General features: G+C 36.4%; 1 protein-coding gene across 2 annotated transcripts in view; it reads left to right on the top strand.

The window, feature by feature from the left end:
• The window catches only part of lrp1bb (low density lipoprotein receptor-related protein 1Bb), a 379953-nt gene that overhangs the window by 224026 nt on the left and 136029 nt on the right, over window positions 1–19898 (top strand). For both annotated transcript variants that reach the window (XM_065251976.1, XM_065251975.1), the window contains 7 exons: window positions 1249–1413; window positions 2781–3025; window positions 9346–9477; window positions 11809–12036; window positions 12605–12779; window positions 13121–13215; window positions 18055–18204. In XM_065251976.1, the coding sequence (XP_065108048.1) occupies window positions 1249–1413; window positions 2781–3025; window positions 9346–9477; window positions 11809–12036; window positions 12605–12779; window positions 13121–13215; window positions 18055–18204 (1190 nt within the window). The remainder of the gene's footprint in view (window positions 1–1248; window positions 1414–2780; window positions 3026–9345; window positions 9478–11808; window positions 12037–12604; window positions 12780–13120; window positions 13216–18054; window positions 18205–19898) is intronic.

Genomic DNA, 19898 nt, shown 5'->3' with positions numbered 1-19898 from the left:
TTAGCTTGTTGTTTATACTGTACTGCCTGAGAATCTTGTGTCCAAAAATTATTATTATTAATTGTTTTGCATGAAGTTTGATGTGTCTAGAAACAGATGTTATTGAAACTGTTTACCACTTTTTTAGTCATAAAGTAAATTTGATTTTTTTGATTTGTGTTATATCTGAGGCCCTAAGCAATGTAAGATGTTTCAAAGCATATTCATTTTTCATATTTCATTTACAAATACTTATTTGGTGTCAAAAGGTACAAAAGATGTCAATGGGAAGTAACATATTTTAAGTATGTATACAGTAAAGGTGTATTTTACAAAGGGTACCACCCCAGTGACATTTTTTTTATCTTTTTACCTGAGAGTGTTTTTATCATAAATGAAAAAAGTATAAACAGTACTTTTTTTCACTGTTAAAAGTAAAAGCTGCTCTACTTTATTCAATTGGTAACACGTCAATTCTCCTAATTCAATTCTCATCTTAAAGGGACACTCCTTTGAAAAAAGGCTCATTTTCCAGCTCCCCTTGAGTTAAACATTTGATTTTTACAGTTTGGAATCCATTCAGCCGATCTCCGGGTCTGGCGGTACCACTTTTAGCATAGTTTAGCATAATCCATTAAATCTGATTAGACCATTAGCATTGCGCTCAAAAAAGACCAAAGAGTTTCAATATTTTTCCTATTTAAAACTTGACTCTTCTGTAGTTACGTTGTGTACTAAGACAGACGGAAAATTAAAAGTTGTGATTTTCTAGGCCGATATGGCTAGGAACTATACTTTCATTCTTGGTGTAATAATCAAGGACTTTGCTGCCATACCATGGCTGCAGCAGGCGCAAGGATATGACGTAGTGCCCGAGAATAGTCCCCTGCTATTGAAAGTAACCAAGGGGACTATTTTTGGGCGCTGCGTAATATCAACACCTAAAATATTTAAGCATTTTCAACTTAAATTTTCTCACTTTAAGTGAAAAAAAAATGACATTTTTAGGTGTTATCAATTGAAGTATTTTTTAAGTTAATCCAACTTTTACTTTTACAGTGTACATGTAGCTTGGAGTTTCTCAGACCTCCAAAAGAATATTACAGAACTAGAGAATATGACAACAAAATATCAACTAGAAATGTTTTAGATATGTTTGTTGCTGTTTTATAAGAAATAATTTAATTTTGAACTGTGCATAAGTTTATGTGGAGTTTATGAGTGTATGTGGGGTTCGATACAATATTGAGGTTATTATTCTCTTTGTAGCATTCTATTCTGGACTGACTGGGATGCTACTTTTCCTCGGATTGAAGCGACATCAATGAGCGGAAGTGGAAGACACGTTGTGTTTAAAGACATGGAGATCGGAGCCTGGCCTAATGGACTCACTCTAGATCATCAAGAGAGGAGAATAGTGTGGACAGATGCTCGGTAGGGTCAAATAACAATACGGATACATTGTAGATAAGCACTACAGAATGCAGTACATTCAAGTAAATGTTGCATTTTATGGAAATGTTGTAATTTTACAACATTGGGCTTTTGGAGTAGCAGAATAGTTTTGGTAGCGATTTCAGGTAAATGCAAGTTTTGTATGTGTTCAAATTTGGTCACACTTTATTTTAAGTTGTCTTTGTTACAGTGTAATTTTAGGACTGAGTAATAATGCTTGTACTTACTATAGGGTTAGGTTATTGCATGTAACTCTGCAAAATTTACTGTTATTACTTTATAAATGAATCTTTATTGTATGCATGCACCTAACAACTAACTTTGCAACTAATTGCTAATGGGCATAGACAACAGTACTGTAACTATTGTATGAGCAGGGTTGGGGAGTAATGGATTACATGTAACAGAATCAGGATACAAAAAACAAGTAATTGTAATCCGTTACAGTTAAGTAAAAAACATAGTAATCAGACTACAGTTACATTTTGCAAAAAAATGGAAATACTATCTGGATTACAATGTTTTTATTTAAAATGAAATGGGTGATTCTCACGAAATCCAGATTTTGAAGGTGTCCAGCATCAGAATTAAAAAAAGCCCTTGAAGCCACATATAAGATTAAGGTCTGAACTTACTATAACCATTATTTTTAGAGGATTTAAAAATCTTTCCTATAGAATTTACATTTTAAAGATTATCATTATCAAAAATTATCATTACCGCAACATGATATTACATTAAATATATGCATTTACAAACTCATGTTTCAGTAATGAAAATTAAAAAGTTGTCTAGGTACTATGACAAACAAAATTTAAACTTTTATCTGAAGAGAAAAAATAAGAACTGTTTACCTGGTAGCCATCTTTTTTAGCAGCTTTTTTTTTATTTTATTTTTTACTTATAAATATTTCCATGTCAAAGAACCCAAATCCAGTCATTGACACGTTGCAGTAATGAAAATTTTCCCCTTAAATGCGGAAAAACAACAAAAAAGATTTGTATGATTTAATTTGAAATAATACACGAAGAGATGTTTGTAACTGTATGCTTCTTATTTTGATAGCATTTACTTTTTTATCAAAATGTTTCATGACACCTCATAAGTCTAATTTCGTGAGAATCACCCAAACACATTAGAATTTTGGCATAATAACACATAATAACATAATAATAAGCTACATTCAGACAGGGCATAAGCGTTACCGCTTGATGGAAGGCGTGTCCTGTCTTGTTAGAAAAGATTTATGTCATGTATCCTCAGTAACTCCCTGAGGTTGTTGTCATCACCTTGTTGATAAAGGAACAGAGTGCCATTCTCACCTCATATTTCTGTTTCTTCTCAGCTCAGATGCAATATACTCAGCTCTGTATGATGGCTCCGGGGTCATAGAGATCCTCAGGGGCCACGAGTATCTGTCACACCCTTTCGCCGTCTCTCTCTTTGGAGGAAGTGTTTACTGGACGGACTGGAGGACTAACACATTAGCCAGAGCGAATAAATGGACGGGTCGCAATGTAACAGTGATCCAAAAAACAAGTGCTCAGCCATTTGATCTGGAGATCTACCATCCTAGCCGCCAACCTCAAGGTAGCTCCACATGCACATTACAAATTTAATTGGGTCAAAATTACATTTACTGTGTGCCTTTGGCAGACATTTTTATCCAAGCGACTTACAGTGCATTACAAGCTATACATCTTTTTAAGTACAGTATATGTGTTTCCAGGGATCAAACCCACATTGTAAAAATATGTTGCTGTCTTAAATTTTTTAAGGATTACTTTTGTCCCTAAAATGAAAGTTTACTGATTATTTACTCTCCCCCGTGTTATCTTTGATGTTAATGTTTTTCTTTCTTTAGCCAAACACAATCGGGAGTTATATTAAATAATATCCTGACTCTTCATTGCTTTATATATTGACATTGACTGGGAAACAATGTGTTGGCGATATTTTTCTACCAAGGTTTATTCAAAAAGTGGCTAGATTTGTTCCTATGCACTTTTTGGGAAAAAGGCGCTACAGGGGTCTGAAAAGTCACTACGCTGGACAGCTGGGTCACAAAATTATCAAAAACATTGAAAATAATAATAAAAGCACTTGAATGGCAGAAATAATGACACTGTTGGATACTCAGCTAGCATGCTGAGTGTTTTACTTGACTTCATGACAAATGCAACATTGTTACCATAGTGATAGGTAATTTTTTAAACAAACAACAGACACCACAGCTCTCTTAAATTAAATTTCTGAAAGTGTCTAACAAAATCTGAAAAACAAATCCTTAGGTGAAAATGTGGCTTTTTTATTAAAGAGCACCAATGGTCCGATTCACAATTTCTACATTTCCTTTGGTGTGTAAGTGTGTATTAGTAAATGTTTACGATATGCAAACGGTACATACTGTACTTCAAAGTAAACAATGTCGTGAGAAATCGCATCCAATGTAGATCTCTTTTTTGGACTACAACAAACACACAGATTGTAGGCAACAGTTTACTTCCTGGGATTGGTGATGTAGACAAGACCGACATTATCATAATTCCTCCTGCTTTTACTCAAAGCCTTTAAGTTAAAGGATTAGTCAATTTCTTAAAAAAAATCCAGATACTCACCACCATGTCATCCAAAATGTTGTTGTCTTTCTTTGTTCAGTCGAGAAGACTTGTTTTTATGAAGACTTGAAATTATGTTTTTTGAAGAAAACATTCCAGGATTTTTCTCAGACTTTAATGGACCCCAACCCTTAACAGGTTTAATGCACTTTAAAATTGCAGTTTCAAAGAACTATAAATGATCTCAAACGAGACATAAGGGTCTTATCTGGCGAAACGATTGTCATTTTTGACAAATAAAAAAAATGCACTTTTAAACCACAACTTCTCGTCTTCCTCTGGTCCTGTGACGCGCCAGCGCGTCCTCACGTAATTGCGTAATGACGTCGAAAGGTCGTCCACGTGTTACATATATGAACAGCACATTTGAGGACCATTTTAAACAATAAACTAACACAAAGAAATATATTAGTAGTATCATTCCACATACAACAAGGTCATTACGGTCATTGCGGGTCTACTTTCTCCACACTTGTAAACACTGGGGCGTAGTTTTGCATACGTCATCCGTGACCTCTTGACGTGATGACGTATTGCATGAGATCGCGCTGGCGCGTCACACGACCGGAGAAAGATGAGAAGTTGTGGTTTAAAAGTGCATATTTTTTTATTTTTTCATTTTTCTTGCCTAAAATGACAATCGTTTCGCTAGATAAGACAATTATGCTTTGTTTGAGATCATTTTGAGTCGTTTGAAACTGCAATTTTAAACTTTATTAAACTGTTAAGTGTTTGGGTCCATTAAAGTCCATTAAAATGAGAATGTTTTCCTCAGAAAAAAATAATTTCTTCTCGACTGAACAAAGAAAGACATCAACATTTTGTATGACATGGTGGTGAGTAAATTATCTGGATTTTTTTAAGAAAATAGACTAATTCTTTAACTCCTGTTAGCATTGTATTGTGCTCAGTTATTTCAAACATGGTAAGGAGCGTCACATTTCCAGCTGACATCAGAGGTATTCAAGCCAATCACAACGTTCAGATTAGCTGGCCATTCAGGGACAGTTTTGTACAAAATCTGTGTGTTTCAGGAAGACAGGGAAATCTGAAGCTACCAAAATGTACTGTATGTGGAAAGGCATGTGTTTATTTAACCATAAACTCTGTGAACACAAAAAAATGTGTTTTTAGCAATTAATTTAGGATTTTGAGGTTTGGTTTGAAAAGCCCTCTTTTTGGTACATCACGTTCCTGTTTCTCTTCTTACCGCCTAAACTCATTCCACAAGCAAACCCGTTGCTGCACAGTTTGCCTGAAATTTTCATGATGACCGCTAACATGGTGAAATGCATCTTTTTGTAGAAAACTGACATTACTTGGGATGATACAGTGACATTTTCGTCTGCACCCTTGTTGATTCATTTCGTTCAAATCCTGCCGATCATTCATTTCTCTCGCCGATCTGGACAGCCAACAAGAGCAGCTGAATAATAGGAAAAGGAGGTCGTGCAGAGAATAAGTAGGCTTGACGTGGGCACAAGATTAGTTTTTCCTCAATCCGAGTTAATTTTAATTTAATTTTTCATGCGTGTCAGACAGGATCTTCTGTTGAACACATAGTAGATTTGAATGATAGCTTGCATCTTTGAAAGGGATATAAAATAAAACGTTCAAAATATGTGCAATGATTACAGAGTGTTTCATAGATTTTTACAATCATTTATTTACTCATTTTAGCAGAAGGCACAATAAATGCACTATATTGGTACTCACAAATAGAAAGTACGATGTCATTATGATGCAACGTTTATGTAACCTATTTCCTATTCCCTGTAGTCAACACTGATTACAAATATTAGATTTGTGATTCATAAAACTTCATTTTAACTCCAGTTTTCATCATTTTCAAATGTGCCAGGTGTCCAGATGTCCAAAAAACATAGCCCTCTGTGAATGTTCATCAGCCGGAATAATCTAATTTGCATAATTTCAACCAGACCAAATCTGCAGGGATCGCCGCCAAAACAACTCATGTCACCCCGCCACGGCACCCGAAGCCGAGAAGCTGTTTTACACCGATAAGTGTCAACAAATTGTGCTGCACTGCCAAGGAAGCCAATAAGTATGGCTAATCCAATTTTAAAGAGCCCATGGGAATGTCGTGCTATTAAAGGTGTCCAAAAACTATGCTCCGGCCGCCGACAGTCTCTGGGCATTGTGTTTATGTTTGTCCCCTGCAGTTTCGGGACGAGAGGTGAGGACCTCACAAGGTCTGCTGGAAGGTAAAGAGACTATACTAACTAGACTAATGGGCTGAGGCCACGGGCGTCAATAGGCATGCAGTTGTTAATGCGTTATGTGTGGCAAAAGGGCTGAGGGTTGAGTTTCAAGAGATCGACACCAGTTTCAAAGGTTCCCATTTTTAGTGCCTGTGTGGCACTGTGTTGTAAGCACTTTTCTAGCACTGTGCTGACAAGCAAACTACTTTAAATTACTATTGGTGTTCGAAAGAAAGGCGTATCTTACCTTAATCAGACAAAGCTGAAAAGAAACGTAAATTCGAATTATACTTTCCGGCCACTTGAAGTGCAGCAGTGTTATTCGTAAAGCAACCCCAGATTGATGGGGCGTTTTATAAAATCTGTAGCTGATTTATGAGTACAAATGAGTTGGTACATCCAAATCACGCGTTTGAAGTCGAGTACACCAGCACAGTTTAAACAAAATTTATTCAGACCGCCATATTTTCCCTGCAGACCCACTGAATGTATAATTAATTTGATGCGATTCTAGACTATAATTTAGTCATTTATTTGTATATTTGCAATTGCTTGCAAATATATGCCGGCTACTAAATGAATAGAGTTATAACATCGGATATAAATAATGTGCCTGTTTGCAAGGCCCAATCAGATCAATTATTTACAAAACGCAACTACTTTTGATTTAATTGCGTCAAGTTGATCTGGGTTCGTGAACGGGTTAAGACAGCGGGTGGTAGTCTTATGTAATGACAGAAGGAAATAGCAAAACTCTGAAGTTATCCAGATTAGATTTCTATTGCAACAACCGAAGAGTATGTTTCTTAGGAGATCCCCAGAGAAGAATAGCAGCCAAGCCTGTCTTTCAATCACCGTTATGGAAATAGGAGCTAGCTGGAAAACACAAAGACATACATAAAATATCTTGGAGCCATGACCTAGCGGTTAGTAATATGCTACAGAATCTGAAACTTAACGTGGGAGACTCAGATTTGAATCCCATTGCTCCATATGCTCCACATTTTTATGCATGTTTTTTTTTTATTTCACGCATATGATTTTTGATGAGTGCCTGTGAGATGCATTTTGATTTAGTGTACTGTATGCTATATAAATAAACTTGTCTTGACAAACGACAGAAACTAAATAAATAAATAAACATACATTGCTTTGTACAGCGTCAAAATATGTCAACATTATGAAACTGGCTGTTGGTGGTAGAAGTTGGGAAACATAGCTGTCAGTTTTATATTGCCACAGCATCAACAAACAGAACTCAACAGCCATGAAAATAAAAAGAAAAACTATAATTTGTTTTGGCATATTGTGGTATTTTTTTTACAAATGACCTATTTGTGAGCTTTATTATTTTTTTAAATTCATGTGCCCTCATAATCTTTAATCAAAAACACAAATCTCCTCCCATCCTCAAAACGATCTCTCTTTACTTCCGGTGATATGGCATGGCAGGTGGGGGTGGTCCGGGGGAAGATTGCTGCGATAAGCAATTAGCAACACGACTCAATCAAATTCAAATCCAGCTCTGCCTTATTTCATTTCAGAAGCTGGTTTCATTCGGATTTTCACCATGGAGAAAATAAGGCAATTGATAATTCCGTTTCATGGCGACTTAAAGAAAAATACCTTATAATATGAGAAAGATCTTATGGTTAATTTACCTTCTGTTTGTTATCTTATGATATGCCCAACATTAGCTGATCTCAGGGGAATTTGTACATATTTTGTAAGGGTGGTTAATTCATATGAATTCATATAAAGTGAATTGTACAAAAGTGCATGGTTATGATGAAGACACATTAATGAAACCCCAACGTCACTGTGGCGAAATCATACAAAAACGCAGAAAAAAGATCACACGAATTCATACAAATTCATATGAATTAACCACCTTGTAAAATACAAGTTATTGTGAGATTATGTTGAGATACCATATAAGCAATTACAGCTTCCAGGTTTAATTTTACTGCACAGCTCTCACTGACTAGCTGGTTTTCGTTACAGAAACCTAATAAAACAATTACTGAACTTTACACTTTAAGCTTTGCATCAGACATGCAAAAACACTTATTTATAATAATAATATATATAATAATATATATATAACAAATGCTAGGCACAACGTACCTACGCTCCTGTTATGTGCTTACTTAGACAAGACGTCAGAATAAGAAAGTCTGTGAGTTTCCCTCTATTAAAGACGGTAGTTTCTGCTTTCTCATTCTCAATGGTAATATTTCTTGGATTTGTTTTGTAACGGTCCTGTAAAAAAGGATGATATGGAATCCCTGTTATTTATTATTTGGCTGTTTTCCGGTGATTGACGACATTGGATTTAAAAATGGATCCCTTTTTAACGTAGACCGGCTGTCACCTATTGTCACAGGAGCGGAAGCACTGACAGTAATACTTCATTCATGATTTTACTGTTGGTTGCACTATTGCGTGGCAGTGTTTTCACTTATATAACATTATCTTTATTTTAGGCTGTTTATATGGTCGTTTGATGATCATTAATCATGGGGGGCGTTAAATTTCGTCCCCAACGGGGATAAAAAAATTAATCAGAGGCAGGAATATAAAGACCACCCCCCCCAGCAAATCACACCCTTTATATCAGTAAGGTATAAAACTTGGTACACACATTATTTCTTTATGGCAAGGTTGTCATTTGCATGGATTTGCTCATATATAGTAGAGGACTCAACCAGAGGCTTTCTACAAAGCAGCATACAAAAGGCCTGCAACACTTGTCAGTGGTCCTGTGGTGTCAAGGGGAATGCTGCTCCTCAAGAAAATTCCTGGAATTATAACATGTTTTGATAGCAGTCATTTGAATTATATTCTTTGTGTTACTTAAATTGCGAGGTTTACACCAGTGAGTATGGTAATAATGCAATGTATAAATGCAACCTGTGGGATTGTAAACTTCAACATGTCTGTTCAATTTTATGTCAGCAGTGTGGTTGCTGTTGCTCTCCTTAAACAATTCATAGGATGCTATATTGATTTTTCTCCTTGTTGTCTGTTCTCACCCTGGTTTATATGCATGTCACCCCATGTTTTTCAGCCTCGAACCCGTGCGAGGCAAACGATGGAAGAGGTCCTTGTTCTCACCTCTGTCTGATTGATTACAATCGCACTGCTTCTTGTTCCTGCCCTCACCTCATGAAGCTTTCTCTCAACAACCACTCTTGTGTGGGTGAGTATGAAGCTCTATAGCATCCTACTCAACACACAGATCATATAGAGCCGATTTGTGTAACACATTTTGTTTTACCATCAGTAATTCTGTATTTTATGTCTCAAATTGTGATATTTGTTGTGATACTCTATCTCACGCCCAACAAACAGTACTCTTATTTTATTTAGATAATTCGACAAGTGAAATGTGAAAAACATTTTAATGTGAAATATCAAATAAAATATGAAACATTTATACAACGAATACATTAAACACAGGCCGATAATATAAAAAATGCAATGTAAATGTTCACACAATGTGAACGGTTGTCCCTTTATGTGTGATCTGTGGGACATCTGAACCATTGGCCTTATGCCTAAGGCTGAATCCTAGCCATGCTGATATAGAGCCATACTGTTCCTGGTGTAATTTTGCTTTATTAAACAAGAGATCCTGCTGATTCAAATGATACCATGATCTGTGATACCATGATAGCATTTATTAACTTTGCAAATCTAATTTTAAAAGAGACATAAAGTTTAATTTTCTTTAAATTGGATTTTGTCCTTTAAATCCATTTAAATAAGAACTTTATAATTTATGATAGTAGTATCACCAATATAGCTAATTTATGATTGGTTAACATTACATTTCATTTACACATTTGGAAGATGCTTTTATCCAGCATGACTTGTTTTTCAAGGCATACAGTTTATATTTATATCTGTCTGGAGCCTTGCACTACTAAAATACACTCTAAAAATGCTGGGTTATTGATTAAAATGGGACAAACCCAGCCATTGGGTTAAAGCAACACTATGTAGTTTCCATGTAAAAATGACTTACAGCTCCCCCATGTGGTTGAAAAGTGCAACAATGCCTGGTATCAGACACTCTTCTGCAGAGAGGGGGAGGGGCGGGGCTGTGTTTCCTACCCTCCACCGCCACTTTCAGATTGTGCTCAGGTTGCAGCAACAGTACAATTTGTCCAGTTAAAAGTTGTTCTATCACTGAAATAATTTTAGAGACATTATTTAAAGGTAAAAAACTACATAGTGTTGCTTTAAATAGGCTTTATGCATAGCTGCACTACTTCCTGAACTTCAGCCAGCTCCTTGTTTCCTGTCTGCTATTATTGGACAAACTGATTATTCCAGGTGTGTCTGATTATTGTTTTTGTGACTACTGAGGTTAGGCACACCTGGATTAATCAGTTTGTTTGTGGCTACTGAGGTCAGGCACACCTGCATTAATCAGTTTGTCCAATAATGGCAGACAGGAAACAAGGAGCTGGCTGAAGTTCAGGAAGTTGTGCAGCTGGGCATAAAGCCTATTAACACAGAACATGTTTATATTTGACCAAACAACATTATAGGTTGAAACAACTCAGCATAGGTTAAAATACATCTCAATGCTGGAACAGGAACAGAAAATTGGTAGTGCTGCAACTTACCCAATTTACAGCGTAAATTGACCCATCTATGGGTTGAAACTTTTAAAGGATTAGTCTATTTTCTTTAAAAAAAAAAATCCAGATAATTTACTCACCAGCATGTCATCCAAACTGTTGATGTCTTTCTTTGTACAGTCGAGAAGAAATTAAATTTTTTTTTAAAGAAAACATTCCAGGATTTTTCTCATTTTAATGGACTTTTATGGACCCCAACACTTAACAGTTTTAATGCACTTTAAAATTGCAGTTTCAAAGGACTATAAACTATTTCAAACGAGGCATAAGGGTCTTATTTAAACGCCTGTCATTTTAGGCAATAAAAATAAAAATATGCACTTTTAAACCACAACTTCTCGTCTTTCCCCGGTCGTGGATGATGTATGCGAAACTACGCCCCAGTGTTTACAAGTGTGGAGAAAGAGGACCGCTCCGACGTTGTTGTATGTGGAATGATACTAATTCATGTCTTTGTGTCAGTTTATTGTTTAAAATGGTGCGCAAATGTGCGTTTCATATATGTAACACGTGACCTTTCCATGGCATTACGCAATTAGGTGAGGTCGTGCTGGCGTGTCACACGACCGATGGAAGACGAGAAGTTGTGGTTTAAAAGTGCATATTTTTTATTTGTTTGGGATCATTGAAACTGCAATTTTAAACTGCATTAAAACTGTTAAGTGTTGGGGTCAATTAAAATCCATTAAAATGAGAAAAATCCTAGAATGTTTTTCTCAAAAAACATAATTTCTTCTCGACTAAACAAAGAAATCAACATTTTGGATGACATGGTGGTGAGTAAATTATCTGGATTTTTTTTTTTTAAGAAAATTGACTAATCCTCTAATAATTTATTTAATTCTATATGTAAAATATTTTTGTTGTGGTTCACACTTCAGCACTGAAGAAATTCCTATTGTATGTGAGGCGGTCAGAGATCCGTGGAGTGGACATTGATAATCCATACATGAACGTTATGACGGCTTTGACGGTCCCTGACATTGATGATGTCACTGTGGTGGATTACGATGCTCTTGAGGAAAGATTATACTGGGCAGATGTGAAGAGCCAAACAATAAAGCGGGCATTTATCAATGGGACTGGACTTCAAACAGTCATTACAGGAGGTAGGCCAACATTCTCTACACTAACTCAATAACATATCTAAATCAAATAGCAAAATCATTTTTTATTTTGCATTTAATGATTTATTTCTATAAGCAACTGTTATTTAAACAGCTTTGTTTCTGTGCAGTTAATATGTTTTATTTGTCTTTTATTTTGAGTTTTTTCTAATCGTGATTTTGTACTGAAATATCATCCTTTTTTTATGTGTCTGTGTTTTTTTTTTTTTTTTTTGATAACAAGAAGATTATGTTCACACAAGGCGTGCATGTAAAAAATGACAGTTCAAGAAGTGTGCAGAAGAAAATAAATAATATCTTGTGTGATAGGAGAGCTTGTTTGTGAAGGTTTCTCTGGAGATTGCTTCTCCAAACCGCATTAAAAAAAAAGGAGTGCAAGATTGTTGTACACCTCCCGCACACTGTTATCAATCATTTCAGAATGCATTCCTTACTCGTATGTTCAAAACGCAACTCACTTTGCCATTTCAAGCTATTTGCAGATTGTTAAAAAGTCTTCTCTATAAGCAAAGACATTTTATTACAGTGTGCGGATCTCTGGTATGCGCAGATATTCAAAACTGCCGTGGGCTGGCGGTCGATTGGATCTCGAGGAACATGTACTGGCTGAGCACTGAGAACGAAGAGACGCAGATCAATGTTGCCCGACTAGACGGATCTCTAAAAACCTCAGTGATCCATGGGATTGACAAACCAAAATGTCTGACAGTGCATCCCGCCAAAGGGTAAGCAGTCTACATGAACAATGTGAGTGCATATGTGATGAAGAAAAATGTGCCCTATTCTGTGAAAACCCAGCTAAAGTCATTTTTTTGTGATTTCTACTCTCTTTGCTTTCTTGCTGCACATTTTTGCCAAGATTTTTTATTGGTGCATTATTCAAAAGATGTGCCACTTCTAAAGATTCAGCTAGATTTTTCAATAAATTTTATGGGACCTCAGAAATGTGTCATATTAATTTAGTAAAATGGTTCACGTTAACTTGATTTTATGTCATTTTGATGTCAAAGTGAATTCTTATGAAACATGTTTCCCCATGAAATTTGTTTTGTGTTTTATTGTCTAGAAAAATCTACTGGACTGATGGTAATACAATAAATGTTGCCAATATGGATGGAAGTAACAGGAAAGTTCTTCATCAAAACCAGAGAGAACCAGTCGGTATGTTTGGATTTTTTTTTCTTTAGTCTCTCTCTCCTTCCTTTCTCACATTCACAAGGATGTAAAGCACTTGAGTATTTAAACTTCATTACTGTTCATCAGTATTATTTTGTACAACTAGTGCTATTTTAAAATCGTTTTACATAGTAAGGTGCGCCATCATAACCCAGCACTCAATGCAGCCTGCCAGACGAATAATTGCGGCATGCAAATTGGATTGAGGAGATATTTGTTAGCCGCTTACATAACTCTTTTAGTGAATCTAATACTGCAACACTTCAGACAGATCATGGGAATAAATGGCACTATTAGTGAACTAGTTCAATCTTAGCAAATTCTCTTCTTTGAATTACAATTGAGTAAAAATGTAAAACGCTACCTAAACCTCAGCTTTAGTGGAATTTCTCTGAATTTTCAGACACCCTTGCACATTCATTGATAAGCAGAGCACATAGACTTCCACCTTTTGTCTTAAAGGCTGTCCTGAAGATGATGTCTGTGAGTTAAAAGTCTTGTCGGTTGCTGTTGGGAGTATATCATGCCCTAGCCTCTCTCAGTCAGAGCTGTCCTGAGGCTCAACTGAAATATCCTTCACTTGTCACAATCAATTTTCCCGCCCTGTCAAACTCTCACCACGTACACTTTCAAAATGGGCTTCAGACAAAGATGGCTTTTAGCTAAAGGATAACTCCACTTCTTATAAAAAATCCCAATAATTTGCTCACCCCCATGTCATCCAAAATGTTGATGTGTTTCTTTGTTCAGTCGGGTAGAAAATTAATTTTTTTAAGAAAAATGTTTATAATTTCAATGCAGTTTAAAAATGCAGTTTCAACGCAGCTTCAAAGGGCTCTAAATGATCCTAAATGAGTCATAACGGTCTTATTTAACAAAATGATTGTCATTTTCGGCAAGAAAAATAATTGTACTCACCCACAACTTATCGTCTGTCACCAGCCGTGTGATGCACAAGTGCGACCTCACGTAATGCGTAATGACATCGAAAGGTCACGCGTTACATATGTGAAACGCACATTTGTGGACCATTTTAAACAATAGACTGACACAAGGACATTAATTAGTATCATTCCACATACAACAACATCGGAACGTCCTCTTTCTCCACACTTGTAAACACTGGGGTGGTAGTTTCACATACGTTATGTGTGACCTTTTGACGTCATTACGCATTAATTGAGGTCCCGCTGGAGCATCACGCGGCTAGTGCAAGATGAGAAGTTGTATTTTAAAAGTACATATTTTTTATTTTTCTTGCAAAAAATTACAATTGTTTTGTTAGATAAGACCCTTATGCCTAGTTTGGGACCTTTGAAGCTGCGTTGAAACTGTAAACTGTTGGGATCCAATAAAGTCTATTAAATTAAGAAAAATCATTGAATGATTAAAATTCATTAAAAAACAAAGAAAAACATTATCATTTTAGTATGACATGGGGGTGAGTAAATTATCTGGATTTTTTTTAAGAAAATTAAGTAATCCTTTAAGAGATTTGGAATGTCACCAAAGGGGTTGCAAGGATATTTTTTAAAGCTCACGTAACACACGCTGTTTCTGCATTTCTGATGTTAATCTGGAGTACCTACTGTATAGAGTAGTATGACATCCTTTAAATCTCCGAAGAGTCTTTAGTTTAATCAGATTTATAAAAGAAACATTTGCTTTACCGAATCTTTCCGATAACGTACGAAAAAATGAAGAAGGAGGAGTTATACCGCGGCCCGCGGGAGGAGCGAGCACAAGTCATGCAACACTATACAACACTATTTTAACTTATGATTCACTACATGTTCGTGTCATTTATATAATATGCACGCAACTATTTCCAACATAAGACAGAAGTCTTACTTACCGCGTGCAACTCGTCATGACCCGGTTGGGAAAATCCACTGCATCAAACACACACGCAAAACTTCGCTGCTACCCCGGATAATAAACTGTATCCATTGTTTTCATAAGGCTGGATTTCTTCTCCTTACATCCAAAAACACATTTCTTCTTTTGTGCCATTGTTGAGTTTTGAAATTAAACAAAGCTGAGTGGCGTGATAAGCTGTTTGCAAGCTCTAGCATCTCCCGCTGATTGACGGGTGGGCGGGGTTTTCCGGGGGAAGTGCCCATATAAAGAAGTGATACGTATAGAAAACCCCTGAAATGCATTAAAATAAACATATAGATGTAATAACAAATTAGATTTCTTTAACATCTCTATTGTTTACCCTAGATGGAAATGCAGAGGAACATTTTGTTGCTTTCTTAGCTCAGGAGATTTGATGGAGTTCTCGGTTGTGTTTCATTGAAGAATCAACTTAGTTTTAGATGTTTCTCCAAAAACTGCTTAAGAAAAATGAAAATAAAAACAGATGTGACAATTGTCAAAATAAATATATTGTTATTTTTAACCCATCGTTGGGCACTAACCCAGCCGTTGTGTTAAATTAACCCAGATAATGTTTATATTTGACTTAACAATAAGTCAAGTTTACAGGTTTTTGACACAAAGCTGGGTTGAAAATAATCCATTAGCATTTTTTAGAATGTGTGGGGTTGTAAAATGTATGTAGATTGTTTAGGTAAAATAATTTGGATTTTGATGAACTTGATGAGAAATGTATGAGTACAGCCAGGGACACACTGGATAATCTTAAATGGTTTTAAATCTATGGAAGACCACAGATATATGGAGGAGTGTCAAACATTTTAACACATGTGAGAACTTTATTAATAATCTTTCGTGTCATATCCAGTATGTGGTTGTCTTGTTTCAGCTATGAAAGCATTCAACATCCAGTTGAAGCTTGCACGCTTTTATTCGCTATTGCAGCTGTCATGTCTGAGGCAGCTCGTACAAGATCAAATTGGGATTGGAGAGACTCCAATGCAATCGGGAGCAGCAAAATAATCGCAATGACACCACACACCGGAGTTTTTTTTTTTTTTTTTTTTGACAAAAATTGGCTGCAATAAAATACTAATCGGGTCATGGCCCCTTTCAATCGTTGATGATGCAAATTGGGCTAAAAACCTTCACGTGTGTGGCCAGCCTTATTATTCATATTTAAATCTTCAATGATATTGACTTTTGATTACAGACTTGGTTGCAAATCTGTGCTCAGTTTGCAACCAGTTTTAGCAAAAGTCTACATTTGCTCTCCATTAAATCTTCTTGATGTCTAGAAAGAATAATTGAGATATTAAAGAGGTCTAATCTTTATTTTTCTTCTGAGAAGAAGATTAAATTGAGATCTTCTGTTTTTCAGATGTTTCTAACAACCTGATTTCACAAATTTCCGTGGTATAGTCACGGAATATTTAGCTCATTTATCCGTGTCATTGTCATGGATCACCGCATTTTTCCATGTCCGTACCACAGACTTTCTTTTCCTTGACAGTTTCACGTATTGGTTACTCAATTTTTTTTTAAGTTTCAAACCATTTTCACTTTGTTTTGGGGTTAGATTTGGGGTTTGGGATGTCACTGAAACTCTTGCTTCATAAAAATTTTTCCCGGATTTTTAAAGGACAAGTTCGGTATTTTAGACTTAAAGCCCTGTTTTCAGATTGTTTATGGTGAAATAGAATGGTTTTGACTGAAATTTCGACATTTGGGGCTGCCCTGAGAATTTCTGCGTGTTTGTGTTTCAGCTCAGACCTCTACAATGGGTTTAATGGTGCACTGGAACAATCCTTCTTAAAATGCATTAAACTTTCGTTTACAAAGACGTGAAACTCACCGAGTGGTCAGGGGTGTTCACTGATATGTGCACACAAAAATCGCTGCAAAAGATGCTTTCCAACAGCTGTTTTAGCATTCGTTGTTAACTTGTGGACCTATTTTTCCAAACGCCTCACACCCATACATTCTTCCGCTTAGAGCTTGAATAATAGACACTCCAGCCCAGGTGTGACGCTAATCCGCCTTTGCCAATTGCAAGAATAGAAACAAAGTTCCCGGCGCGGAGTAATACCGTACCTCATAGCACATCTAATACAAGTCAATGGAGTTGGTAAAAACTACGATAAAACCTGTTGGAATGCGTCTTTTGGAGCGATTTTTGTGTGAGCATACCAGTGAACACCCCTGACCACTCGGTGAGTTTCACGTCTTTGTAAACGAAAGTTTAATGCATTTTAGGAAGGATTGTTCCAGTGCACCATTAAACCCATTGTAGAGGTCTGAGCTGAAACACAAACACGCGAAAATTCTCAGGGCAGCCGCAAATGTCGAAATTTTAGTCAAAACCATTCTATTTCACCATAAACAATCTGAAAACAGGGCTTTAAGTCTAAAATACCGAACTTGTCCTTTAAACAATTGTCACCTGACGTTATAGTTAGAGTTGGGTTTTGATGTCATTTTACGTAACAGAAAGTCGTTCTAACCCCAAACCCAAGTGACAATGGTAAGAAAATAGGCAAAAAATTTAGTAAAAAAAATTGAGTAACCAATACGTTAACTGACACAGAACCGGAACCGGCACAGAGACGGAAAAATGCAGAGATCCGTGAAAATGACACGGATAAATGAGCAAAATATTCTGTGACTATAACACGGAAATTCGTGATATCAGGCTGGTTTCTAAGCTTACATTCTTACTGTCTGTCGTTAATTGACTTATGAACATTCTTATGGCTTTTGTAAGGCTTTCAGAAGAAACACCATAACTTAAAATTAATATCTAAATAAGACATAACTGAGATCTCCTTTGAGTCTCATGACCTGTGAAATAGCAACGTCTGAGTAAAAACAGCTCCTGGGAACATTCCCATCCTGCTACACAAAAATATCTTTTTAACTGACTAAGGTTCCTATGTTCCCCAGGGCTCTCCATTGACTTTCCAGCAGGAAAGATGTATTGGATCAGTTCTTCCAATGGCACTATCAACAGGTGCAATCTAGACGGCAGTGGCTTTGAGGTCATTGAGAGCATGAAGAGGGATTTAACTAAAGCCACAGCTCTAGCAGTCATGGGTAAGTGACCGACTGTCTAATTAGCTCTTCATAAGTGAGGTTTAAGTCAAGGGTTAATCATCGTTACATTTCCGCTGTGAAGAAACACTCTTGCACTGCATTCAGCATGACTAATATATGGTCTGCATACAGTAAATCATTTTTTAAAATAAGTTTTGCATTGCTTGTGTATTAATATACATACTTTGTTGGACCTTGTTGCCATGGTAACAAACATCATGAGACACACATTTATTAGAATTATCAAAGAAATGTTTGCTACAGCTTTACACATTTTACCTACCACAGCACAAGCTGTGGTTTTACTAAATCGGTTGACAATTTTTCACAGCATATGCCCTCATACCACCCAAGCGTAGACAAGACTTTATGCCAATAGTCTACCCTGGCATTGCGAGATTACCGCTGCATTGCTTCAGCAGTTCGAAACAGAGGCAGGCTCAGTCAATTATGTCAGAATGGATTTAACCATTTCCATTTAGCCCGAGGAAACAGATTTCTCCCATCATGCAATAAAACCATCACCGAATTTAGGCGCCCCCAGGGAGCGTAAACATACATCTCGGTGTTAAAAAGCGGGGAAGTTGGCATGATTGATTTACCAAGATAAAGACGACTGCGTGGGAAGGCATTTATATGATACAACACCGTTTTAATCACCCTCTTTAGAACTCAAATTACATTTCCAACTATTGGCCAAAAGCTACAGTATAATGTAATGCTAGGGATTAGGAAGTATTTTTGCAGAAAAACACAGTCATGTTGACAGCTTCAGGAGGGGAAAGGGTTGCATAACCTTTTCTGTACCCTAAAGCTAATAAAAACAGTAAATGCAGCAATGTCATTGTGTGTCTTAACTTTATGTATTAGTCCATTTCTAAGCAAGCGCCTCAGGTTTAGCCTAAATGTCTGACTTTTTCTTGTTTTCAGTGCCTTCTGACACATTGTTTCCCATGAAAATCTGTCAAGAAACACATGCCTATAAATCATTCATTAGCGAGTATGTATTTCCCCAAACCATAGTTTTAAACCGATTGCGGTTGCAATATTCTGCAACGGTATTAATCTTTGAGAAGCCTCTATAGTCACGTTCTATTTTAAAGCAACAATGATGAGCCGAAAAACAAATGCAATTTTCCCAAAGTGGTGACACGGTCTTTTAATTAAACAAAGTTTGAGTCATTATTAAATTGGGAGCAGAATGCAAACTGCCATGAAGACTAATGGGTTACTTTCAAAGAAGCAGCACGGTACAGCAAAACAGCAAAATGATGCGTTCAGTAGTCCTATCTATCACAATTAATAAGCTTTTGTCACGAAGGGAATGCTTTCTATTACTTCTGCGAGAACATCGGAGTTTGTTTGGTGGACGGTTATGCTTTTCATTTATAGTCTAACAAACTGGCAGAGATCAAATTAAGATTTGTTCGGAGCTACATGCTTACTGTGTCATTTCTTTGGAGGCGTGTAATGGGATATGACTCAAATGCATCAAATACGACAAATCAATATAGACATGGAGCAGTCGGTTAGTTGTTCTAGTTGAAGAAAAATGTATCTTTCATAGATACATTTGGATTTTTTATATTGTAGCGCACTTCTTTTAGAGAAAGAGCTTTGAGTTAGCAACACAAAGGTAATGGGTTTGAGCCCTGGAAACACACATACTAAAAAAAATTATTTAATATACTGTA

Source organism: Paramisgurnus dabryanus, chromosome 15, assembly GCF_030506205.2.
Source record: "Paramisgurnus dabryanus chromosome 15, PD_genome_1.1, whole genome shotgun sequence".
Classification (NCBI taxonomy): domain Eukaryota; kingdom Metazoa; phylum Chordata; class Actinopteri; order Cypriniformes; family Cobitidae; genus Paramisgurnus; species Paramisgurnus dabryanus.
Note: the sequence above shows the minus strand (reverse complement) of the source record. Positions and strands in the feature narration are given on the sequence as shown.